The sequence below is a fragment of the Myotis davidii genome, unplaced genomic scaffold (assembly GCF_000327345.1).
Source record: "Myotis davidii unplaced genomic scaffold, ASM32734v1 scaffold573, whole genome shotgun sequence".
In the NCBI taxonomy this organism is placed as follows: domain Eukaryota; kingdom Metazoa; phylum Chordata; class Mammalia; order Chiroptera; family Vespertilionidae; genus Myotis; species Myotis davidii.
This window is the reverse complement of record NW_006285997.1, coordinates 7,016,407-7,044,287: the sequence shown is the minus strand read 5'-3', so window position 1 is coordinate 7,044,287 and position 27,881 is coordinate 7,016,407. Positions and strand designations below refer to the sequence as shown.

Here is a 27,881-nt window from a genome sequence, read left to right as displayed (position 1 = left end):
AGTAAGTGGAAGATGTTATGAAACTTTGTCCTTAAATCCTTCATAATACATCTCCTACAGATAAGGATATTCCTTGACATAAGATTTAAAAATTATTTTATGATTTTTTAAACTCATAAATATGGTTACATTATCATTATCACTCTCTCCACTACTTCTGATGTTGCTCATCATTCTGTTCCTAAGTTACGCCTAATAAAGAGAACTCAGAATTTGGTACGCTATATTTCAAATTGATTTTAGTTCTTATTTTACTCTGTGCCTGGAAGGAAGAATTAGTTTTTCCCTTTCAGAAAGAAAGAGATGGTGGGTTCTCTAAGTCACAAATTTTTTTTTTTTTTAATTTTAGGCAACATTCTAGAAGAGGTTAGTAGGTAATTTGTGAGCATCTCGATGAGGCAGAGGTGATCAGCAGTAAAACTGGGAACCAGGTTTTTTTTTTTCTTCACTTTCTAGTAGATGATTAAGTCAGGGAATCCAGTGAACAAAGTTCATCTCCACTGGAGCAGCTAACTTGTCTAATACTTGAAGATAATGCGGAGATCAGTGTAACTCAGAAGTTTTCCGATGGCTCTGATTTTAACACTGTTGTGTTTAGAATTTTTATGAATGACTTTGCTAAAGCTACAGAAATGGTGATTACCTATGACACGCGTGTCGGAGGTGACACGCAAACTCATTTTTTGGGTTGATTTTTCTTTGTTAAATGGCATTTAAATATATAAAATAAATATCAAAAATATGAATCTTTTATATTTACTGTGGTTGCAAATATCAAAAAATTTCTATATGTGACACAGCACCAGAGTTAAGTTAGGGTTTTTCAAAATGCTGACACGCCAAGCTCAAAAGGTTCACCATCACTGAGCTATAGGGAACATACATGATATTGAAATGGGTGAATATCCTGAAACAAGAGAGGGAGAGGTAATATTTTGGATGACACATTCACTAAGAATATCTATCTAATAAGTAGCTAGTTTTTATTTATTTAAAATAAACATTTATAAAATGGAGAAAAGGATAATTTCTGCCCTATATCCTTTTCCAGGGATATATTATCAATAAATATCAAAATGCATATATATAGAGTTCTTGGGTATCATAAAAAAACTACTGGGTATCTTTATCAGGAGAAATCTTTAGCTGTTAAACTCAACTTTTGCATACTTTTTTTTTTATCACATTGTACTCTCAGACTGCATGTTACTTTGAGTACATTTTTAGTTAAAAATAGTTTTCCTTGTTATATAAGTTATAACTGTTCATGGGCAAAAGGATTAATATTTTAGCATATCATATAAAATGTCTTTACATCCTTGAATACCAATTTTTCTCCTCAAAACATGAGGTAATACAATGTACATTGTTTTTTTATCTGATTTTTTGGTTAATTAAAATATTTTGAATACGTTTCTACTAGAATAAGTTATTCATTATATTTACATTTGTTTTTTGTTGAAACAGTGAATTTGTGGTCCATCTGGATACTTTATATGGATTGAGTTGTGATTTAGGATTCCATAGAAGTCTAAAAAATACAAATACCCTGCATTGTTAAAAAATTTGTTTTTATTGTGGTAAAATATATACAATAAGAATTTCCATTGTAATAATTTTCAAGTTTACAATCCAGTGGCAGTAATTACATTTAGTGTACAACCATCTATCTGTTTCTAAAATATTTCATCACTCCAGGCAGTAACTCTGTATACATTAAGTAATAATTCTCCACTTCCCTCTCTACTCAGTCCCTAATAATCTCTTATCTATTTTTTGTCTCTGATTTTTCCTATTCTGGATATTTCATGTAAGTGAAATCATATGATATTTGTACTTTTTTGTCTGGTTAATTCACCTAGCATAATACTTTCAAGGTTCATTCATGCTGTAGCATGTATAGAAACTTTTAATAGCTAATAATATTCCACTTTATGGATGTATTTGTCTGTTGTTGGACAGGAGTTGTTTCCACCTTTTGGCTACTGTAAATAATGCTGCTATGAACATTTGCAAACAAGTATTGGTTTGAGTCCCTGTGGTCAATTCTTTTGGGTATATGCCTATGAGTGGCATTGCTGGGTCATATGGTAATTCTATATTTAACTTTTTGAGGAACTGACATGAGTTTTTTAAAATAAAAAATAATTTATTAGGTGTCATTTGCCTAAGGTACTATTTTATGCACCATGCAGAAATATGACCAGTGTAAAAGCCTAGATGTGCTTGACATAGTTTGTCTTCTTTAGTGCCTGCAGGAGTGCCTTGTAAGTAGTAAATAGAGGCTCAGAGAAATATCGTGGCATAAATTGATGTGTGACTATAGATTTGTGTTGTATTTCATACTAACCCCTGCTGTCCCTCCAAATCCCCAAGCAATACTTTGTAGAAAATTAATAATAAATAAAAAAATATATATTTATTGGGATTCTCCCTGGAGCATGCTACACGGAGTTGCCCACAGGAGAAACAGGTCAAATGGTAATCGGCACCTAAAATTTGGAGAAGATGCCTATGCTTGAAACTTGGGGTGCATGCTTAAGCCTTCCTCTCTTAACATATTTATCATTCCTCCCTAGTCGGTGGTCAGTGAGGCTCCTGGTGCATTTGTGTCAGGAGCTCGAGAGGGTGACAGCTATTTCCTTGTATGTGTCCTCAGTTCTCCCCTCCCCCTAAATTTGGTTGTCAGGCAATTCCGTATACACAGTCCCGATTTGGTGATGCAGTAATAGACAAACATTCAATTTTTAATAATAGTATATTTTTATTGATTTCAGAGAGGAAGAGAGAGAGATAGAAACATCAATGATGAGAGACAATCATTGACCGGCTGCCCCCTGCACGCCCCAGCCTGGGGATCGAGCCCGCAACCTGAGCATGTGTCCTGCCTAGGAATCGAGCCGTGACCTCCTGGTTCATGGATCAACACTCAACCATCAGCCATACAGGCTGGGCTGTTTCAGATAGTTATTGATACACTGGGTTACAGTTTAATAGTTTAAAAAATGGTTAATTTAATGTATTTAACACACTGGAAAGAAAGCACCTGAAAAGTTGGAGAGCATGTAAGAATCATGTTTACCTGTGCTTATATGTGTATGTTGTAATGAGGAATATCACATAATAAGGATGGAGAAATAATAGAGTCATTATATTTTGTTTTTTAAGGGTTTAAAAGATGTTTTTCATATATTTTCTTTACTTATATTCTAATTTTTCTACCTCGACATCTGAAAATGTATTTATACCATGTAGCCTACATATTTTTTACATCAGAATCCATTTAATACTATGGTATTTACTGAAAACTTTAATAGCCATTATTTTATTGGCAATAATACCTCAAGTAGTTGACCAGAGCCTTTATTTTGATTTAATTCTACTTTGTAATTCTACTTTTCCTGTGCTTTTTGTATGGACTGTTATAAAAATGAGGGTCAATTTTGTTTACTGAAATTAGGATTCTATGATGTGCGGATTTGTTAAATGTTTGACAGTCATTTAAGAAATCTGATTCATCTTCACCTCTTCCTTCAGCTTGCAGCCATGTGTGATGTATTTGTGGAAAACTACGTCCCTGGCAAACTATCTGCAATGGGCCTGGGGTACGAAGAGATAGACAGCATCGCCCCTCACATCGTCTACTGTTCCATCACAGGTATTTCAGTACCACAGACTCGCCAGGGAATAGATGTTCCAGTTTCTGTAAGAAACCTCTTACCAATGTTTGTTTTCGTGATGTGATTCTGTTCTTCTTCTCCTCCCAAGACATTTTAGGTTCCTGAAAAGTAACCTTTAAAAACATTAACTTAAATGAACATTTTTTTTCATGTATTTATCGGCAATTTAAATTTCTGTGAATTGTCTGTCTATAATTTTTTATTTTGCAGACATTTTCAAAGTACTATTAACTCATATAGAATTACAGTTGAAATGTTAATAGCCTTTAAGATAATACAAGAATTCAACATATCTCTTCAATATTTTTAAAAGTGCTAAGCCAAGAAAAGAGTGCTGTAAAGTCTTTCAGTTTTTTCAGCCTTTGTAGTGACCTGCCTGTGTGTGTGTGTGTGTGTGTGTGTGTGTATGTATGTATGTGTAAGTGTGTGTGAATTTAGGTCAAAGAGGAAAACAGTCATCATATTTGTTTTACATATTTAATAAGCATAATACCACATTTTTTGGTTTCATTATTTTATGGTTGAGTAATATTCCATTATTTTACGTACTACATCTTCTTTATCTAATTGTCCATTGATGGGCACTTTGATTGTTTCAATATCTTAGCTATTGTAAATCATGCTCTAATGAACATAGAATTGCATATATCTTTTTGAATTAGTGTTTTGGAATTATTTTGATAAATACTCAGAAATGTATTTGTTAGGGCATCTGATATAAGTATTGCTACCCTAGCTTTTTTTTTTTTTTTCATTTCCATTTGCGTGAAACATCTTTTTTCATTTCTTTACTTTTAGTTTGTGTGTCTTTTAATTGGAAATGGGTCTTTTTTAGACAGCATATAGGTCAGCATTTAGCTGTCCTATGTCTTTTGATTGGAGCATTTAATACATGTACTTTTTAAGTGATTTTTGATAAGTACATAGTTATTGTCGTTTTATTGTGATATTTATTTTCTCTCCCCCCTTCTTCTAAAAGAAGTCCCTTTAACATTTCTTATAATACTGGTTTGGTGATGATGAACTCCTTTAGCTTTTTCTTATCCGTGAAGCTCTTTATCTGGCCTTCAATTCTACATGATAGCTTTGCTGGATAAAGTAATCTTGGTTGCAGGTTCTGCTATTCATCACTTTGAATATTTCTTGCCACTCCCTTCTGGCCTGCATACTTTCTGTTGAGAAATCAGCTGACAGTCGTATGGGTACTCCCTTGTAGGTAACTGACTGTCTTTCTTGCTGCTTTTAAGATTCTCTCTTTGTCTTTTGCTCTTGGCATTTTAATTTTGATGTGTCTTGGTGTGGTCCTCTTTGGATTCCTTTTGTTTGGGGTTCTCTGTGCTTCCTGGACCTGTAAGTCTATTTCTTTCACCAGGTAGGGGAAGTTTTCTGTCATTATTTCTTCAAATAGGTTTTCAATATCTTGCCCTCTCTCTTCTTCTGGTACCCCTATAATTCTGATGTTGGTTCGCTTGAAGTTGTCCCAGAGGCTCCTTACATTATCTTCATATTTTTGGAATCTCTTTTCTTTTTTCTTTTTCGGTTGGGTATTTTTTTTGTTTCTTTGTATTTCAAATCTTTGACTTGATTCTTGGGATCCTCTTGTCTGCTGTTGGATCTCTGTAAATTATTCTTTATTTCAGTCAGCGTATGCTTAATTTCTAGTTGGCCGTTTTTCATGTCCTCCATGGTCTCACTATACTTATTGAGGGACTCATTAAATTTATCGGCGGGTTCCATAAAATTCTTGAAAAACCTTATAAACGTGGCCTTGAACTCTATATCCAGTCGTTTGCTTTCCTCCATTTCTGCCATTTGTAACCTGTTTCTTTGTCTCCGCATTTTGGCTGCTTCCCTGTGTTGATAGAGTGGCTTTGTGTGCTAGGTGTCCTGTAGGGCCCAGTGGCTCAGCCTCCCCAGTTACCTGAGGTGGACCCTCTTGGTGCACCCCCTTGTGGGCTTTGTGCACAGTCTTGTTGTAGCTATGCCTTGGTTGTTGTAGGATCACTGGGAGGAATTGACCTCCCGGCCAATTCGCAGTGAGAATCAGCTGTGTCTGCAGTGGGAGAACTTCTGTGCTGGGGACTCCCTTCTGGGGCAAGACTTGCTTCAGTGGGGCTTTGGTGCTCACTGAGACTGCACCCTGAGTGTGTCCCTTGTGGATCTGAGGAGTTGTGATTTGGATGGTCCCCCTCTGACCACTGGGTACAGTGGCTCTTGAATCTAAGGAGGTGCTAATTTAGCCTCTGCCTGAGGTTACACAGCAGGAACTACGAAGAGAGCTGCAGATTCCCCTTCCTTTTTTTGGAGTTTGGAGGTGCCCTGATGAGGCTCAGCTGTGAAGCAATGCAAGCCGCTGTGGGGCTTTGGGCCTTCTCTTAGAAGTTCTGGGTCTGTCTGACCCGGCTGCAGTTAGGTAATTACAGGTTGCAAATGGCCGGGGCATTCATATGCAGAAGCCTCTGCGGCAGCCTGGGTGGGGCGGGGTCTCAAGGAATCAAAGGGCAGAGCAAGCAGCTATGGCGGATCCTCAGCCCTGCCCTAAGGAGGCGTGAGTCTCAGTGTCCCGGTAACGGCTGCAAGCACCTCTGAGGGAAAGCCGCCCTCAAGATCGCCCGCTGCCAGACAGTCCAGTTTCTCCCCGAATGAGTCCTGGGTCCCCAGAGACTTCCCGGAACCAGAGATCAGAGCCGTCGGGAGCTTGTGACTCCCTCCGGATTCAAAAAGACAGCCGCGTCCTCAGGTGCCAGACCCTTTCTGCGTGCGCGAGCCCCCTACCTCTGCACTTTACTTCCGCAGCTCCTCTGGCTCTCAGTGTGCTTTTCTTTCCTTCTAGTTGTAGAATTTACACTCAGCCAGCCTTCCTGCAGTTCTGGATGATGTCCGTTTTGTGTTTTTGAAGTATTACTCAATTGTTGTGGGAGGCAGCAATTTCCCGGTGTTTATCTATGCCGCCATCTTAGTTTCTCTCTGTCCTATGTCTTTTGATTGGAGCATTTAATACATGTACTTTTTAAGTGATTTTTGATAAGTACATAGTTATTGTCGTTTTATTGTGATATTTATTTTCTCTCCCCCCTTCTTCTAAAAGAAGTCCCTTTAACATTTCTTATAATACTGGTTTGGTGATGATGAACTACTTTAGCTTTTTCTTGTCTATATATCAATACGAGATCAGGATTAAAATATGTTTTTATTGATTTTAGAGTGAGAGGAAGGGAGAGGGAGAGAGAAACATTAATGTGAGAGAAACATCAACTGGCTGCCTCCTGCACATCGTGTACTGGGGGTCGAGCCTGTAACCCTGGCATGTGCCCTAACCAGGAATCCAGCCAGTGACCTTTTGGCTCATAGGATGAAGCTCAACCAAGCCACTTGGCCAGGCAGAATTTTTTTCTTAAAATATTGCAGTCCAGTGGAAATGTTGAGGTCTAAAATATTAAAACATGTAAAATATTATCTTTTGAATCGCTCCCTTACCATAAAAATACTGCATATTTTTTTTTTTTATTGATTTCAGAGAGGAAGGGAAAGGGAAAGATAGAAACATCAATGAGGAGAGAGAATCACTGATTGATTGCCTCCTGCAACCCAGGCATATGCCCTTGACTGGAATCAAACCTGGGACCCTTCAGTCCGCAGGCTGACGCTCTATCTACTGAGCCAAACCAGCTAGACCTAAAAATACTGCATATGTGACAAATGCAAAATCTTCTATGACAATAAGAATTTATTTCTCATTCCCATGAATGTGGGCCAACTGGGATTCAGCTGATTTAAACTGATTTGATTTGGCTCCATATTGCAGTTTGGGGCCTGGTTTGCTCTACATGTCTCTTATACTCCTTGGACCAGTGGCTACTAAATGCTTGTTCAACTCCTAGTGAAAGGCAAGAGCACAAAGAGAACAAGCCAAGTCTCACAAGCAAGTTTACGGCCTCTCCTCATATAACATCTGCTAATGTCCCTTTGGTCATGGAAAATCACATGACCAAGCCCAGTATCAATGGGTCATGAAATATATTCTACTCCTGTGGGAAGAACTACAAAGTCACATGACAAGGAGATGGATTCTGAGGAGGTGAAGACTGGGTATGCTAATGCATTTTATCAATCACCTAGCCAAATAAAGTGCTAATCTACTTGGGAAGCCTCACACTTGTCCAAGTTCCACATCTATAACTAACGGTGGTTAGAGTCAGAAATTCTTCTGGGCCACGGCTTATGACTGGAGAATCTCTAAATTTTCTTTCCGTTCTCAGATCCTGTATTAACATTTTAGTGAGGCAAAGGACCTCAGATATAGGTAATATAATTCAGAAGTTTTCAGTGCAGGGGAAATTGGGGGTATCATATGCTTTTAAGTAACAGGGATGGGGTAATAAGGAGGTGATGGGGAGAGGCATGTGTAGTCTGAAAAAATACCTCTCATAATTCTGTAATTCCCTACGTGCACATCTAACAATCATTAGAAGAACACCCATAATGTACTGTCTCCTTTATTTCCTGATAAAGAAACAGACCCAGAGCAGCTAAGGTACCTAAGTTCACACAGCTCTTTAATAGCAGATGGGTTTAAAACTCAGGCTTCTTGAGTGCCTCTATGCTTTTCATACTCAGACATATATCATTGTTAAGTGATGACATGGATTTTGTGATTACAAGACACTGAACAGCTGTACTTGCGAATAATTTATTTTTGCTCTTCTCTTTCATTGGTTGTTAGTCATATTTGCGATGGAGGAAATAATGAAAAAATGTGCTCATCAGGGAGTCTAAATTTCAACAGATTCTTTCAGAAGCAAAGGTCATTTATGAGTCATGAGTTTGTGTGTGTGTGTAAAGCAAGGGCCATCTCTCTTTTAACAGTTTGGTATTCTTGGTAATCAGCGTTTTTTTTTTTATTTTTTAGTAAGACTGATTAGATCAGTCTAAAGTTGCACATGTTATGATTGGGATCCTAGACTTTCCTGATGTTTCCCAGTGGTATTGCTGTCTCTTCAGTGCTGTCCAAGCCCAGATAGTCTTCTCACTCCCATGTTGGCCTTACTGCTCATGCGAGCAATCCTAGAATGGTTAGGAGATTTACTCTAATGCATCCTGACTGTTGTGTGGTTGAGATTGCCTCGGGGTGGGAAATCTGGTCTGCAGGACAGAAATGCTAGACTGATCACAAGGGAGGAAGGACCCGATTATTTTTTATTAGCATGATCCCTCTGTCACTTTAGAGGAAGCTGAGTATGGACATTAGGGGGCAGTGTTTAAAAAGTTATAATTCACTAGGAATTTCATTTTGAGAGAACTTTAGGATTTTCTTCATGCCACTGGGTAGAGAGAATCTCTGAAAGGACCTATTTATACTTTTTAAAAAGTCTTTTTTTTTTTTTAAGCCTCCATTCTGTACCTCTCTATACTTTTAGAATTCTATCGATATTTTCCTTAACAATTTAAAGTTGTACCTTCTTTCCTTCGAATACTCTGAGCTTGTTAATAGTTATAAAAATGTAGCAGTATGACTTTGGTATACCACATTTAAAAATAGTTCTTCTTGTTAACTTCATTATTCTTTCTTTCCAGAAGGATAAACATTACATTATTTTTTTGACTAGACTAATTTTGTGGTAGGAACAGTACATATACCCTTTAATTATACCCCTCCCTCCCTTTTTTTAAGGAAAGAAGTTTGGAAAGTGCCTTTTTGGTTTTTTTGTGTGAATTTCCCAGTGGCGTTTTCTTAATCTCTGTCCTTGAATGGACAGATTGCAGGGTTCTGCTTGGTCTCATGAGGACCTCATAGGGAAATGGAAGTGAGTTAATGGGTACCAAGAAGCCATTATGTCATTGGTGTAGGTGGAGTCCTGCATTGGAGCCTTCTGTGTGGCTGAAGCTCAGTTGGTTGCTCTTTGTCTTATAGGAAGCTTTATAGGATCCTCAGAGACCTCAGACTGAAGATTTTACCCTTCGGCCTCTGTTTGTGTGTGTGTTCCTTATAAAGAGTCTATCTTTTCAGGTCACCTTATCTTATAAGCAGCCCTCATGGGTAAAACTCCCTTTAAATGAACTAGCTCTGCTCTCCTGATAGTCTGCTCGGCCCACAGGGAAAGCTCCCCTTCCGCTCCTTCACCATTGGAGGAAGTACAGTTCACTCCCAGATCTGTTAGTTCTGCAGCCTTTAACTGATGTAACCATTGTCTCTTGCTTTTGACATAATTTTAAGCACATGTCAGGTCTTTGGTATCTCAGAACACAGGCTAAGATTTCAGATACTTTTTATGAAGTCCCTCTCATATGGCTTGAAGTAAAGGGGAGGCAGTTTGCTCCTCCCCTATGACATAGTGAAACGACATTTCTTCCTCAGGAAATCCTTACTAAAAGTCTTATTTACCTTCCTACCTTTTCTTGTGTACTCGCAAATGCGTGATAAACCAAGGGCAGCAAAACAGATTTCATAGCATGACCTGCATTGTGTTCTGGCACTTAGGATATCTTCTGAGTTGGAAGCCTCAGCTGAAATTTATTTTGTTGAAGAAATACGTTTTTCAGGTGGTAGAGTAAACCTGAGATACCTGTCTTCAAAGTTTTTAGTATGAAGATATAATATTTCCTAAGATAAAAGTGTTTTGATTCATTTCCTATACATTGTCAGTCATTTAAACAAATGAAAAGGTCAAGTTTCTCCAGATATAGAATTCTAAATAAATATATTTTTCCAATAGCAAACACCACTTTAAAGCCAATCCTGTCTTGTTCCTGGGATAAGGGACATTATTAAAGTTTTCTTTGGAAACTCCTTGTGAAACTGTAGGATTAAGAGAATCCACTGGATTGGAACATAGACAAAATGAGTCCCCAAAATGATGGAGTGAGTACCACTTCATCACATGATTTTATTCATTTGAATGTATGTTTGAACTATTCAAGTTCCAAGATACTTTGATTTTTCTTGATTGTTCAATAAAAGAGGAATCCAAGACTTGAAAAGGAGTTTGGTTTGTTTCTTCAATGCTTTCAAATTCCAGAAGCAAGACATAGCCTGGGCTAGGAATATGGTGTGAACCTAGAGTCAGCTGGTTTTACCTTTGGTCCCGGATTTCTAGTATGTGGATATAGTGGCTCCCAAGTTAAAGAACCTTTTGGGGACCAGAAGCCAGCAAGAGGGAAAAAGATGACAATGTTAGTTAATGTCAAAACAGTAGTTATTTTAGAACCTTCACGAGTTAAATGTTTCATAGTGTGTGCCAGATAAACATGCCAAGACTTAACCACCATAGAAAAACTCTGTCGTCAGAACTGAATTGTTTCTTCTTTTAGTAATAGGCCTGGGAAATAAATCATAAATTTAAAGAAGCAATGCTGGATAAGAAGAAATGTCATACTTAAATAGGTGAAAAAAATAAATGTTAGATAAAATTTATATAACATTTATTTCAGGAATGCTAATGATTTATTTCTATTTAGCATTAGTGCGATATAGCCTTCAGCCCATTATTTGAACCATAGTATCTTTTAAAAAAATATTTTTATTGATTTCAGAGAGGAAAGGCGAGGGAGAGAGAGAGATAGAAACATCAATGATTAGAGAGAATCATTGATGGGCTGCTTCCTTCATGCCCCCTACTGCGGATCGAGTCCACAATCCAGGCATGTGCCCTTGACCAGAATCGAACTCAGGATTCTCCAGTCCTCAGGCCCATGCTCTATCCATTGAGCCAAACTGGCTAGGGCGACTATTATTTAGTTTTGATCTTCCTCCCTCCCTTCTTCCCTCTCTCCCTCCCTCCCTCTCTTCCTTCCTCCCTCCCTCCCTCCCTTCCTCCCTCTCTTCCTTCCTTCCTTCCCTCTTTCCTTCCTTTAAAAAAATCTTTATTGTTGAAAGTATTACATATATGTCCCCCTTTTCCCCCCAATAACTCCCTCCAGACTGCCCCCTGCCCCAGGCCTTCACCACCCTATTGTCTGTGTCCATGGGTTATGCATATATGCATACAATGTCTTTGGTTGATTACCTCCCATCTACCCACCCTCCCTCACCTTCATCTATCCATTGAGCCAAACTGGCTAGGGCGACTATTATTTAGTTTTGATCTTCCTCCCTCCCTTCTTCCCTCTCTCCCTCCCTCCCTCTCTTCCTTCCTCCCTCCCTCCCTCCCTTCCTCCCTCTCTTCCTTCCTTCCTTCCCTCTTTCCTTCCTTTAAAAAAATCTTTATTGTTGAAAGTATTACATATATGTCCCCCTTTTCCCCCCAATAACTCCCTCCAGACTGCCCCCTGCCCCAGGCCTTCACCACCCTATTGTCTGTGTCCATGGGTTATGCATATATGCATACAATGTCTTTGGTTGATTACCTCCCATCTACCCACCCTCCCTCACCTTCACTCCAAGATTCTGCACTCTGTTCCATGCTTCCATGTCTCTGGACCCACTCCATTTATTTCTTATCAAATGCAAATAATATTTAGAGATACCTGAAGCTTTGGCACTTCTATGCTATGAATGGTTCAGGATTTTGGAGCTGATATTTCTCCATTAGTAGGTAGAGGTAGATGCCTGCAACCCACAGTTCACACTTTTAAGGAAATACCAGGCTATAATTACCTTTTGTAGGACAGAGATTATGGGTCTAAAATAAAGTTTTCTTAAAAAAAATAAAATAAAATAAAGTTTTCTTATAGCTTTCATCCACAGGAGAAAGCCTGTTTTACTTTCCTTACTTGTTTTGGGAAACCCAAGTGTTCTAAAAAGGATTTAAATGTTTTATTTTTCATTTTGTCTTGTTGCAGATGTATAGATAGTTCACAAGAAAGCATGAAGGATCATGCCTGGCTCGTACTCTTTTTATGTAAGAAGGAAAAAGGGATTACAGGGCAGCTAGGAGGTTAGGCCACATGCAAGGATATTCCTGATGGAGTTTCCTTTTCCATGCTGACTGTCCCCTGGGATGCTGGTATTTCTTCTCTCTCAATATTAGATTGAATGGTAAATTGTTTATAGAATCTGTATCTGAATTTAGCAGAGGTTTGTTGCACCAAGGTTTTTAGTCTCTTGCTTTAACTAACAGATACTATTATTAGGCTCGTGCCACAGATACTGTGTGGGGTCTGCCCTCTCTCCTGTCAACGCCCCCCCCTCCATGAATTGCTTCCAGAATTATTCTTGTCTCCTCCCTGCTCATAGTGCATTTTCTTAGTTATCAAAGCATCCCAGCATGCTGTGCATGCCTTCAAATCCTCATTTAATTTCTCCTCTGTTGTGTACTAGAAATTGGTAGTCTATAAATGGCTGTGGAAACAGGAAAGTGAATGGGCTGATGGAGGACCTAAATTCTGGTTCTGGAAAATTGGTGTGTGTGTGTGTGTGTGTTTACATGCAGTTTATGGATTCTAGAATTAATGACTGTACCAGGCTACTCCTATAAAATCTTGCATTTGTGGCCTGTCCCAAATAGCTTCTATTTTTTATATATTTAAGGCCCATCACCTATGTTGAGGTGCGGGGGGTTCCCATATAAGTGCTGCTCCTAAGCGGGGCATGCACAGATGGTCTGGACCATCCGCTTGAGGCTTGTGCCAGTACCTTCTGGTCAGACACTTTCACAGAGACAGCACCGAGATCGGAGCCGAGCCTGAGAAATTACACACAGACAAACAGGTTAGATGCCAGCACACAGGGGGTTTATTTACCAGTTCCTGATGGGTCTCAGACGCTGGGAAGGATCCACCCGGCGATGCTCGCTGATACACACAAAGGGGTAGATGGCGCTGTTGGCTGCTGGCTCTTTCCTGGATCGACAGTTAATTGGGCAGAGTTTCGTGCTGGGAACTCAGACGTGAGCACACACAGGTCGTCACGCTCTATCGACAGGAGAGCTGTGCGCTGCTGGGTCAATCAGACTGTCTGGTATATACCCCTCTGTAGGCGTGGTCTTCGTTGGTGTGTGTGTTATCAGCGGCTGCCTTGTGTGGATTCACCCGGGGTCTGTTAATCTATGGGTGTGTACAGGCTTTGGGCGTTCCCATCAGATAGGTTGTTTACCAGTACTAGTGGGGTTACAAGAGTGCATTCCTGGGTCTCACACAGTATTCCTATATCTATCATTAGGCACTATAATAATTACTATAACGGTCCACGCAGGGTTACACGCTTTAAGTCTTACATTCTAAGGTCCTAACATTAAGTACCATAATGATTACTATAACATTATGATTACTATAACAAGCCAGAGATGTTTAGCTATTTGCCACTAATCCTTATAGAAAAAAAAATAGCTTAACAAACTGTCACTAGTGTCCCTTGAGTCTTGCATGGTTAGGGATTTATATTCCAAGAACAATTTACACAATTAAAAAAAAAACACGTGAAAGCAAGAGTTGCTCTGTGAAATTATTTTATTTTACTCTTTGGGGTACTGTGCATATAAACTACTTTATAGCAGTTATGTTTTTATTAAATAATAGAAGCCTGGCTCCTAATGCTCCAAATGAGAGGAAAAAAGGGTGTTAGAATTAGCTATCATCATGATCAGTCATCTCAATGGTAAGAGTCTGGTCACCTTGCCTCTTAGGGATGTAGTCACGGGCTGGCTCCATGGAAATTTTCCATGAATGAACCTCTCTTCACCAGGTGTGCTGATAGTAGGGGTGATGATTCCGTTCTTTGTATGTTTCAAACAAACATCTAATAGGTGCAATAAGACAAAAATTAAAAAATTAAAAACTCATTAGCAAGAGCTGAAAAAAAAGCAACCAGTGCATGTAATACCTTAACATAGAAATTAAAAGGGACTTGGTTAAAAAAAATCTTTGACCCCCAAAATCTCTGAAAATCTTTCCTTAGAATTCTAAATATTTTGCTAATTGCCATATAAAAAGTATCAATTAACTAATTAGGGCCTGGTAAAGCTATGGAAGTCTATCCTAATCTCTAACTGTTTGGCTTGTATGATTCTGATTCAGAATAGAACACATGATTTATCATTCAAGAATGTGCTTAATCCTTTGCACCAATCGTGCTTTTGGTGGAAATTGTCCACTAAACATGGAATGTGATGTTATCTTCCCTTTAAGTGATTTCCCCCTCTCCATTCTCCTCCCCCAGTTTCTTATTTTTATTACTTGCCTCTATAGGTATTTTGATGGGATGTTGAGAGAAAGCATACAGGGATTGCTGTCTGCTGCCATGTTAACCCAGAAATTAGAAGGACCACTTTTGTTACATTTCCTGATATTTCATCTGGCTCTAATGATATTCCCAGAGTGTTACAGATACTTATGTACCTCTGGTGCAAAGTTAGTATTAATTAAAAACATAAAGCTGGCTTTGTAACCTGACTGTATCAGGGGAAACTTGGTATTGGTACATGATTTTGTGATAAGTCTGTTACCAAGTATTTTCAGGCAGTGAGACCATCAGACCAAGTGATAGTCCCCGAGCGGTGATGGAGGAATGTATTGCTTAATCTAAATTGTGTGTGGAGATGACAAAACTGAACATCTCTGATCACTTTATCAAGCCCATTTAACTTAGGTCTGCAACAGAAACGACTCTGTGCATTGGTTTTTCATGCACTGTGGGAAGTTTTCGATGTCTGGTAAAATTCGACAAATGAATAGAAATAACGTTTTCAACAAAATAATGCCAGCTTTACCTAAGTTTTTTTTTATTCTTAGAAAAACACATGGTAGCCTTGGCCAGTGTGGCTTTGTTGGCTGAGCATCATTGATTGTCCCATGCACCAAAAGGTCACTCCAGTTTGATTCCTAATCAGGGTACATGCCCAGGTGGCGGGTTTGGTCCATGGTTGATGTTTCTCTCTCTCTTCCTTCCTCTCTCTAAAATAAATAAAAACACTTAAAAAAAGAAAAGCATGGTAAATTCTCAATTATTTATTTTTGGATTAGCTACAGAAAAAATTTGAACCTGGCCTGATTCCCCAGATACAAAATGTTTCTTTTTAAATTCTTAGTTTATTAATCCTCTAATGAAGAATCTGTATAAGCACCACAGTAAAGTCACTGAAAAATCTTTACTCCTTTTTTTTTTTGCTAGCATCAACCTTGGCCTTTGCACTCCCTGATTTTCTTCATTTTGATCTTACGTTCTTTTCACTGTTTTTTTCTTTAAAAATTTTTTTTTTGTTTAAAGTATTACATATAGTATTACATATGTCTCCTTTTCCCCCCATTGACCTCTCCCTGGCCACCCCCACCTCCCACATATACCCTCACACCCCTAGTGTGTGTGTCCATCGGTGATGCTTATATGCATGCATACAAGTCCTTTGGTTGATCTCTCTGCCTTACGCCCACCCTCCCCTACCTTCCCTCTGAGGTCTCATTGTCATTTTGATTTACATCTGATTAGTGACTTTGAGCAGGTTTTCATATGTCTCTTAGCCTTACTGTTTTTTCTTGAGGCCTTCTCAGACAGGCCATGTCTTATAAGTCTGTTTGGGTTCATTTTTTTGGTTAATCCATGGAATCATAAGTCATGCCAAAGCTAGTTGTCTTGCCACCACCAAGATGGGTTCCGAATCCAACTACAAAGATGACATCAGCTGTGGTCTTAAGACATCTTGGCTAGTTTCTCCTGAGTTTCTGTCATAGGTACTGTTGCCTTCCCAGGGTGAAGGACATCAGTGACCATTTGTTTCTGCTGAAGTCGTCTGTTGGTCATGAACTTCCTGATCTGCATAGTTACTGTGTCATTCATGATGGTGGTCAGTTTTCAAGCAGCCAGGGGTGAAAAGAACTTTTTTTTTTTTTTTAAATAGTTCTTAGATGAAATGTTTTGAATTATTTTCCTTTGCCATTGTTTGGATGTGGAAAAAAAAAGTAAATTTATCTTAATACTTGTTTAGCTGAAAAAATGAGGGAGATAAATATATTAAAAGAAATCCACGTTTTTATATTGAAGATACACACTAAATGGACAACTTTTGTTTTGGTTTTTGGAGTCAGTGTCTTCACCATCAGTGGAGATACCAAAGATATGAGTATGGTTAGATCTTCTCTTAGGATTTATCACATTCTTAGCAAAAAAAAAAAAAATGCAGTTTTTATCACTTTGTATTGGTAAATGTACTTTGTAATAATTAATTGATATCTAATTATAAAATAAACCAGATGTTTACATTAGCTATGTTTTAAAAAATATATTTTTATTGATTACTGGATTTTATTTGATATCTTTCTTACTTGGGTTCCTTTTATTCTTTTGTTTTAATAATCTCTATTAAATAAAGATGGTGATATTACTTAACTAAATATTTTTCTCTTGGCAATGAAATAAGGCTAAAGGTGATTCTTGTTAATGTGTCAGTCAACTGAGTTATCCATTTATCTGAATTTAATTTGAGATGATATTTAGTCTCTGTAAAGAGATTAGTACTGAACATTTTTGTGTTTTTTGCCCAAAATGTCCTTTCACAGGCTGACGTAGTGCTGCTATTTGGAGTGTGGGAATCTTACTATCAGGAATTGGTTTTATGTGAGAGTCTGGCTGGATTTTTATTTTCTTTTCTACTCATAGAGTGTGTTTAATATTTCTGTCACTTTTAATTTGATTTTGTTCCTGAAAATGATAAATAGATAACAATGGTAATTCTCTTTATTACTTAATGATTTTAAGGGGCTTTCCAAAACCTGAGCTTCATTTGTCTTATAGAAAATGTTGACTCTTGGGATATAGATGTAACTGCTGATATAGTTTCTTTTTAATAGATTCTATGAAAATATATTTGAATTTTTAATTTAAGGGAAAATTCTCCAGTTAATTTTCATGTATCAGTATGGATGATAATATTTTTCCCCCTCCTTATTTGAATAAATTTTCTGGCACCTAGGATATTCTCTCTCTCGCTTTCTCTCTCTCTCTCTCTGTGTATGTACATTATTGTGGGTGTAGTTAAAGTCACTTTAAACATGATTATCAGAGCCTTTGCAATTGTAGACTCCATTTGGATGATGATAGTTTTGAAGGCTTTTCATTTTTTTCTATAAAAAAAACTGCATATTACAGGCAAGATGGTGACTTGATACTTAATTCCTAACTCCTGTCAATCTTGTGTAAACATTTATCTTTATAATTTATGTGAAGAATATCATAGGCATGCACGAAATGGTATAAATACAAAAATATGTAGTAGTACAGGTAATAAGTGTTTAAGTTCCTACTGTCTGCTTAGTGTTGTGTTAACTAGTCAGGGAAAATGAAACACATACATAAGAAACAATTTTGGCCCGGCCAGCATGGCTCAGTGGTTGAGCATTGACCTATGAACCAGGAGATCACGGTTCGATTCCCGGTCAGGACACATGCCCTGGTTTTGGGCTCAATCCCCAGTGTGGGGTGTGCAGGGGGCAGCCGATAAATGACTCTCTCTCATCATTGATGTTTCTATCTCTCTCCCTCTCCCTTTCTCTCTGAAATCAATAAAAATATATTAAAGAAAGAAACAATTGTCAAACAAAACATACTTTTATATATTGGCACCATCAAGTTGGGTGTCATAACATAAAATGGTAATTGTGAGCTAATTATATATCATCAGTGTCAAGATTTTTTTTTTTTGCTTGGTATGCTTTTGCTGCATTGATGTATGCTACTTAACTCACAAATTTATTTACCTTCTCTGACTAGGAATACATACTTAATAGTATTATATTTTGCTACCTCTCTGGGACAGAGATTGAGGGATCTAATTTTAAAGGTTATTGAGGTAGAAAACCAAATTAATCACATTTTTGGACAATGTATGAACTACTGATATTCATGGAAAATATTTTATTAAAGTGGTTACATAGTAATGAGTGTCAACACTTCAATAACTATCTATAGAATTATGGTACACAGATGTGTGATCTTGGGTAGGGCACTTAGTTTCTCAAAACCTCATTTTTCTCAGTAGTAATTAAAATAGGGCAATAAAATTTACCTCCTTTAGTTCTTATGGGACTGAAATGAGATGATACCCAGCAAGCACCAGCATAGTTCCTGAAACATAGCAAGTGCTCAGTACATGTTAACTATTATTATTACTATTATTACTCCTCAATTACCTTTGTTAGTTGGCTTTATGGAGTTCTTGGGTTAAGTGCTAGTTTTGATTGTTTAGCAGGTTTGCAGGGAGGTGTCTTGCTGTATTGAAATATACAGGAATCTCATTGGAATCCTGCTACAGTGCGTAATCTTGTAGAAAGGTGCATATCTTACAGGTTAGAAATGCTGTATTCTTACCCGGGGGAGAAAGAAATAAAACATACCAAAATGAGGTATGACTGTGAGAATCCTAATTGTGCATATGACAGAAGTACAAACCCTAATAAATGGAAGGTCTGATTGTGGGAAAACTATAAAAGGAATAGGAAGGTTTTTTACAATGCCAACAGGAAACGTTGAGCAACAGGCCATAAGAATGTGCAAGTTTGGCCCCTTTGCTGAACACATCTCATTTAATTGTCACAGTGGAGGAAAGAGGCTGAAGGGAAATGTCTACAAAACAAAGCACACAAATGAAAAAATAAAACACTTATTAGAGAACTGGCTCTTTAATATGTTTCTGAATTAATCCTATAAAGTAGAAGAGACAGGAGATTCTTCAGAATAGAATAGAACTCTCCTGTTCACATGGAGAACAAGACTTGGAAACTGAAAACTTGAGTGTGAGTCATGGTTTTGCTATGGATGGGCTTTATGGCTTTGGACAAGTCCCTTAACCTCTCTAGGCCTTAGTTTTCTCATCTGAAAAGCAAGAATTTCTGCCCTAAACCCATTCAGTTCTAATATTCCTTGTATGTCATTCTTAAGTTTATTTATTTTTTGACATTTTATTGTGGATAGTTTTAAAATCACATTAAAGTAGATAGAATAGTTTAATGGCTCTTGGCCCATATAACCCAGCTCAATAATGACCATAGCCAATCGTATTTTGTTTACAAAGCCACCTCTTTTCCATCTCTCTAGTATTTTAAAAGCAAATTGTATATATTTTTATTTCTAAATATTTCAGACTGTATCTGAAAGAAAAGAACTCTTTTTAAAGCATAAATATCCAATGTTATCACATGAAAATAAAAAATAACTATAATTTGTTAACATTATGAAATAAGTAGTTGGTTTTCAGATTTTCCCACTTCTCTTGCTCATTCTTTTTACAATTTGTTAATTTGAATTGGGATCCAAATTAAATCCAATTATTACAATTGATTGATATGTTTCTTAAATCTTTAATTTTTAATTCCTCCTCAATCTCTTTTTTTCTTACAGTTTATTTGTTGGGAAGTTTGAATTTTGCTGCTTACATTCCCGTGTTGTCTAACTTTTTATTGTTCTTCATAAATTGACACATTTGTGGGCTTGCTCAGATTTAAACATTTTTGGGGGTCAAGAATATTTTATAGAAGGAAGTTTGTAGTTCCAGCAGGAGGAACATAGGTCTAGCTGTTGATGTTTTGTGATGTTAACAGCCATTGATGATGATTGCCTAGATCTATTCATTAGGAGCTACAAAATGAAGCTATCCTACTTCTGCCATTCCTTCTTCATATATCGGTTGGAAAGTTTCTATAAAGGGAATCTTCTCCTTATCAACTACAGTGGGGCCTTGACTTACGAGTTTAATTCATTCCTTAATGGAGCTCGTAACTCAAATTACTCGTATGTCAAATCATAAAGTGAACGAGTGAGACACGTGATGCTGGGCTGATATTGTGGCGTTCACTGTGACGTTCGCTGCGCCAACTAGCGGTGGGGTATCTGAAGCTGGCTTGTAACCCGAATTTTAGCTTGTAACTTAAAGCAAAAAATCGTCCGAGAGATAGCTCGTATCTCGAAAACCTCGTTAGTCGGGACACTCGTAAGTCAAGGCCCTACTGTATTTGATTACCCTGAAGTATAGTTCATTTAGTAAAGGCAGGGTAGATGTAAATTCATTCCACTTACCAATTGTCATGATAATGAATTTATTTCCTAGTATCCTCCAAGGGTGACTGATGATTTAAAAAAATCATTATAAACTCACAAATTTTAACATATTTGATGTATTTCAGTCCTTTGAAGCTATTGTCCTTATTGATACTCAAACTATTTCATCTTTGGCCAGTAGGGGCCTTTTTAAGATGGCTTCTGCATCCTTTTGATGATCAATAGTCTTTGATTATTGGTATAACAAGATATTCTAGGTGTACTTTGTACATTTCCTGCCCCATCCTGGAATCAACTATTTCCCAAAGGAATCTTAATTCCTTTTTTATGGGGGGGGCATTTAATTTAATTTTTTTTATAATTCTTCATTGTTGAAAGTATTACATATGTCCCTCTTTTCCCCCATTGACTCCCCCAGTCCCTCCTACCCCCGCTAATTCCTTTTAGTGAGAAATGGTATTTAGAGACCATAATCTGGATGTTAGGGATCCTTATTGCTATTGGGTTAGTCTTTGCTTCAAGGTCTTTTCAGTAGACAGATAAGAAAATAAATATATTTAAAAAATTAAATGTATCATGAGTTTATAATTTATCATTTTAGTTCAGAAACAATCTACATACCAGAAAATGAGCAGAAACAGAATCCAGATACTTGTATACATTTTGAAAGATTCTATTCTTTTTGTCAAATATTTTATTGCCTTCTGTTCTCCTTTTATGTAAAAATATATTGTTGGAGTTTCTGTAGCTGCTGAAATGTTGATGTCAGCTAATAGCCATGATATTAACTTCAGACATACCTGTTTTGTTTTTTAATTTATTACCAAGATAGGTCCTAGTCTTCTTGAAACCTCCTTTCTTGTTCTTAAGAGCCCATTATCGACTAGGTCTTTATCTTGAGTTCTTGGTTTACAAGACAGACCAGGAGGTGGGGGTGATAAGTAAAATGGAGTGTACAGAGGCCCAGAGGAATGACAGAGCCTTGTATATGTGGAGAACAGTTAACTAAGTGTGAGTTGTTTTAGAGGAGTGGCAGGAGATGACATATGGAGTGGTAAGGGGCCAGGTACAGATGACTCAGTGTGTCATACTAAGAAATTATTATTTTATCCTGTAGGCAACTTAATAAAAATTTAATAAGGGAAATGACTTGATCAGAATTACATATTCAGAAGGCATTTATAGCCATGTGAAGAATAAACTGAGGTGAGGGACCAGGTAGTAAGCTATAAAAGGGCATAATGTTTTAAATCGATTTGTTAGTTATTTGGCAGATCAACTAATAATGAATTAGTGATTAATTGGTTATGGACACAAACTGAAGGAAAAATGTCCAGGATGACACTTAGGGTTTTGGATTTTTGCAGATGTATGGGTGATGTTTTGTTCAGTAAAACAAACAGTAAATGTGGAAAATGACTGGTCTGGGTTGGTGGCATGTGAGTGTGACTGAGGTGGCATATGAGTCTGTTTGGGGCATCTTCAACTTGAGCTACCTTGGACTTTTGGTGGAGATATCCACACATGCACAAAAAACATTTTTATGTCTAAGGGCCCAGAATTGGGTTAACATCCTAGTCCTGCTACTTCCTATTAGTGTGACCTTAGGGCACTTAACCTTCTAAGACTCAGCTTTTATAATTGTAAGAAAGGGATAATGGTACCTAACTCATAGGGTTGATGTGTGAATTAAATGATCTAGTGGACAAACATTTAATAGAGTGCTAATACATGATAACTCAATAAATATTGTTATCATTCTAGATATGGGTGCTTCTAATATCTTATTTGGGCCAAGGTATGGATGAGATGCACAGAGAATGAAAAGAGAGGGGACAAGATATGATCTACTCGGGAATGTGAACAGTTGAACCTGGGAAATTTAGTTGTCTGGACCTTCTTACTCTGTCCTCTACCCAAAACAGGTTATTCCAGGTATTACTAGAGGAAGTACAGTTTAATCTTTGCCTTCCAGTCAAAGAATAAGTGTTAAGTTAGATAAGTATTAAGTAAGATAAGTGTTATTTCTATTTCCTAAGCTCATTTATTCACATTTATTTATTCACACATTTACTGAGATACCCGTAGACATTGTAGGTGCTGAAAAGATATGGCAGAGAACTGACACTTGTCACAGCTCTCATGGTGCTTGCTTCTAAAGGAGAGGCAGTTGTTCATCAAAAAATAAAAAATATCAGGCTGGAGCCATCTAGGCCCAGCCACCTAGTATGCAGATGATTGAATAAATTCATAATCCCTCACCAAATATATATATATATCAGAGAGTGATAAGTGCTGTAGAGAGAATGAAAATATGATAAAATGTCAGAGAGTTCCTAGGAGTTTATTTTTAATTGGGCGGGCAGGGCAGGCCTCTTTATGGATGATATATTTAAGATCAGCAGTAGCCAGCCAGGTGAAGAGTAGAAGAAAAAACACATTCTAGGTAGTGCAAATGCCTCAGGAAGGGATAAGCTGTTGGGATAAGTCATGAAGGACTCTAAGACAGGGATAAGTAGTTCAGATTTACCCTAGGTGACTTGGAAAAGCCCCCAGAAAGCTTTAGGCAGGAAAGTAGTGCCCTCTGATTTACGTTTTAGGAAGATCACTGTGATCAGAAGAGGCAAGTATGAGGTAGAAGCAGGACGCTAATGAAATAGTCTCGATGGAACCTTACTTATTTTGTTCTCCCATTTTGGGGCCGAAGCCCCATTCTGAAGGTCCTAGTTGCATGGAAGTCTCAAAGGTGTCCTTGAATTGATCCCCCGCAGGCGAATTGTGCTGATAATCTAGGTGCTGTGGGCCTGGAGCAGAGAGAAAACAAGCAGTGATTACCAACTGAGGGTCTTTAACCAGTTTTTTAGCTATGAGTTCATGAATGGGGTTCTAGGAGTGTAAGCATGTTCAATTACTTTTTTCTAGGAAGAATTTATAGCTTCTTACCAGTTTGTCAGAGGGACCTTTGACCTCTAAAGGATTAACCTATGATAGGCAGAGTGTTGAGAGCTGCGGGAGGAGGTGTCATAGGCGGTACAGAAAACAGTAACACCAATGAAGCGTCTGCTTTTTAAGAGCTCATAAGTTAAGGAGACAACCCAGGTAGACACAAGAAAAATGAGTGAAACCGGAAGTGGGCAGGCCACATCATCTGGTGTTCAGGCAAATGAAAAGATAAAATATCTTTTCCTGGCTGGCATGGCTCAGTGGTTGAGCATCAACCTATGAACCAGGAGGTCAGGGTTTGATTCCTGGTCAGGGCACATGCCCAGGTTGTGGGCTTGATCCTCAGTGTGGGGCATATAGGAGGCAGCCAATCAATGATTCTCTCTCATCACTGATGTTTCTATCTCTCCTTTTTCTCTGAAATTAATAAAGATATATTAAAAAAAGATAAAATATCTTTCCCTTTAGATTCTTTCCCTTGCATTTTTACTTATAAAGTCCGGAAATGCAAGTTTTGCTCTGTATTCAATGTTCATAAAAACCACAAGATGGCGAGGTTGCTCCTTAAAATGAATGTGAGCACCTGAGGGATTGGAATGGGGTTGGGGAGGAAGGAGGGAGAGAGGGAGAGAGAGAGAGAGAGAGAGAGAGAGAGAGAGAGAGAGAGAGGAGAATCGATAAGGAAGAGACAGGAGAGAGAGAAGGAGTTAGGGAAGGAGAAGGGAGAGGGAGAAGGAGAGGGAGAGGGGAGAGGGGCATATAGGAGGGGAGAGAAGAGAGGGGAGAGGGAGAGGTGTTTCTCTCTGATTTTCCATAACCTCTTTAGTTTTCCTTATCTTCTTACTTGATTATAAAATAGAACTGACATGCTTAAATTTTTCCTCTTTAATTTTGATTATAGTTGTTTTTGGAATTGTAAAGTTTACAATTAAAAAAGAACTCTCTGGCTCCCATGCTTACCATTTTTTCAGCTCTTTATTAAATTATTAATAAATAATTCAGTCTTCACATTGCCAACAGAGTAATCTTTGCAAACTACCATTTTGATAATGTCAGTACTCTGCTTTAAAATTTTCTATTTCTTGTCATAAATATATGTTGATAGTACTGGTAGTTAAGGTAAGTATAATGCAAAAGGGTAGAATAATTTTTGATTCATACTACAAAAATATGTAAATATATTTTATTATTATCTTCTTTTCTAAAATGAACAAGTACAAAACCTTTCCATTTTAATGGGTTATTAAACAACATAATTACAACAACACTTAAACTATTTATTCTCATCATTTCTTCGTACCCCAAGGCAGTTTTTGTTTTTCTCAATATTTTGTGGAAAGGGCAAGCTACTATATTATTAGCATATTAATCAATGAAAATTTATTAGCTAACTATATTTAGCTCTCATAGTAAAGTGTATTTTGTTTATGCTGTCTTATCAAATTGAATTCTTGTAATAAATCTATGAGATAAATGTGACTATTGTGGACACAGAGGCTCAGGGAGGTTAAAGGAATTGTCAAAAATACAGTCGTTGGCAGAGCTATAATTTGAATCCAAATGTTTTCATTCCTAAAACTCATCCTCTTATTCTTCATGCCATACTCCCTGCCTCCACAAGAGTAACTGCTTATTTTTCTCTTTAATAGAAATACGTGGAAGTTAGAACTTGCATCATAAGGCAAGCACTGCAGTGCACTTTTACTTAGCAAGCTGTGTGTTTTCTGTGTGTGTTTTCCTGCAGGCTTTGTTTGGAAGAGTCCATTTAGAGTTGTGATGGTGAGGGCTTCTGTTTGTCTCATTTGATGCGTTGGGCTCCTGGCCAGAAGCCTGAGCACCTGATTTCCCTACCTGGAGCAGGCTGAGCCTTAATTCCGTCTCTTGCCTTACTGTTGGGATAACAGGTTCTAAAGAGCACGCACACTCGCGCGCGCACACACACACACACACACGCGCACACACACGCACACAGTGTTCCTGCCTTATGGTGGAGTTTCTCTCTGCTCCTGGAGGTGTGCTTTATGCTGGGATACCAGGGCTTCAAGGCTGGCAGCATGGTCTAGGGTGCCCTTTCAGCTGTGAACTAGCTGTCCTGGAATATAAATTCACTCCTCACGCTTGACGCTCATTTCTGCATGGAGACTGTTGACTTGTACTTTATTCCCTTCATGCCCTCTTCATATCTCATTTTGCTTTTCTAATCGCTGCAAGCCCCTCGGAGAGAAAGCTGCCCTAGGGTTCTGAGCGATGCCAGACAGTCCCGCTTCTCCCGTATGAGTCTGGGTCCCTAGAGACTCCCTGGAACTGGAGCTCAGAGCCTGAGACTCCCTCCCGATTGAAAACGACAACCGCGCCCTCAGCCGCCAGCCTGCTCCGCGCGCACTCCGCACTTTAGTATTTTACTTCAGCACTGCGCCTCCTCTGAGTCTCGGTATGCTTTCTCTTTCCTCCTAGTTGTAGAACTTCCACTCAGCCAGCCTTCCTGTGGTTCTGGATTATGTCTGTTCCGTCTTTTAGTTGTATTTTTGAAGTGGTTGTTCGAGGCAGCAAACTCCGGTGTTTACCTATGCCGCCATCTTGGTTTTCTTCTATGTCCTTTCTTGTCTATTTTTTAAAAAATATATTTTATTGATTTTTTACAGAGAGGAAGGGAGAGGGATAGAGAGCTAGAAACATCAATATGAGAGAAACATCGATCAGCTGCCTCCTGCACACTCCACTGGGGATGTGCCCGCAACCAAGGTACATGCCCTTGACCGGAATTGAACCTGGGACCCTTGAGTCCTCAGGCTGACGCTCTATCTGCTGAGCCAAACCGGTTAGGGCTCTTGTCTATTTTTTGGAAGAGTTTAAAAAGTATTGATACATCTGGTTAAATGTGTAGTTTAAGTCCAGTATTTTCTTTTCTTTTTTAAAAATTAATTCTTTATTGTTGAAAGTATTACATATGTCCCCCTTCCCCCGCCTTGACCTCTCCCAGCCCAGGCCTTCACCCCACTATTGTCTGTGTCCATTGGTTATGCTTATATGCATACAACTTCATTGGTTCATTTCTTCCCACCTGCCCACCCTCTCCTGCCTTTCCTCTGAGGTTTGACAGCAATATTTTCTTATTGATATTATGTCTTGGATGATCTAGCCATTATTGAAAGTGGAATATTATAGTCCCCTACTATTATTGTATTGCTGTATTTTCCCCTGCATTTCTGTTAATATTTATATGCTTCTATGTTGTGTGCTTAAAAAGTTATAAATGTTATGTCTTTTTGTTAGATTGACCCCTTTATTATTATATAATGACCATCTTTATCTTAAAGTATATTTTATCTGATAAGTATAGCTATCCCTGCTTTGTTTTGGTTGCCATTTGCATGGAATATATATTTTTTATCACTTCGCTTTCAATCTGTGTCCTTAAAGCTAAAGTGAGCTTCTTGTAGGAAACATGTAGTTGGGTCTTGTTTGTTTTGTCCATTCAGATATTCAGTGTCTTGATGGGAGAATTTTGTTCATTTACATTTAAAGTGATTATTGATAGTAATCATGGACTTACTATTATCATTTTAATTGTTTTCTGGCTGTTTTGTAATTTCTTTTCTCCATTTTTTTCTTTGTGATTTGATGATTTTCTGTAGTTGTATGTTCAGATTTCTGTCTCTTTATCTTCTGTGTATGTATTATATGTTTTTGCCTTTTTTCTTCATCTTCCTTGACTTTCTGTGTTGGTTTTCACATATTAGCTAAAACAGCTCCCTCTTTCAGTCTTTACAGACTGATCTTGTGTAGGAGATGCATCTTATGGATGAGCCCAGCCTGAGCTCCTGTGTAATTGCCCCAGACACTCCCTGAAGCCTGTGTAATTGCCCCAGACACTCTCTTTGTTGCTTCTCAGTAGTTGAGTGTGTGAGAAGACCCATTAATGTCCCAAAGGGAATGGTTGCTGTCAGCACCTAGATGCAGGCTGATTAGAAGCTGGGCCCCAGGCAACAACTGTGAAAGCTTTCAATCCCTCTGCGTTGAGCCTGGGCATATAGCTGTGGGAGGTGCTCCTTAGCCTTTAAAAAGCCCTGCCTGTTTGTTTACTACAGTCCTGTGGGACCCATGAAAGCCTGGCTGGCAGCCTAGCCAGGTGATCCAGGGGCCCATCCCTCAAGAAGTAGCTGCAAAAGTTGGGCAGTGAGACAAGTACACTAGTAGAAGTTCCTTCCAGAGTCTGGTGAGTTGGTTTTATTGTTGGAGTTAGCTGGAGGGAGAAAGTGGGGGATGTGCTCACTGATTCTTTTTGGTTCCAGGTGGGATCACAGTCAGCCTCTACGAGTGTATTAATTACTAGACCCTCA

General features: G+C 38.2%; 1 protein-coding gene across 1 annotated transcript in view; it reads left to right on the top strand.

The window, feature by feature from the left end:
* Positions 1-27,881, top strand: part of SUGCT (succinyl-CoA:glutarate-CoA transferase) — a 536,095-nt gene that overhangs the window by 9,655 nt on the left and 498,559 nt on the right. The window contains exon 6 of the mRNA XM_006757246.2: positions 3,538-3,658. Coding sequence (XP_006757309.1) covers positions 3,538-3,658 — 121 coding nt within the window. The remainder of the gene's footprint in view (positions 1-3,537; positions 3,659-27,881) is intronic.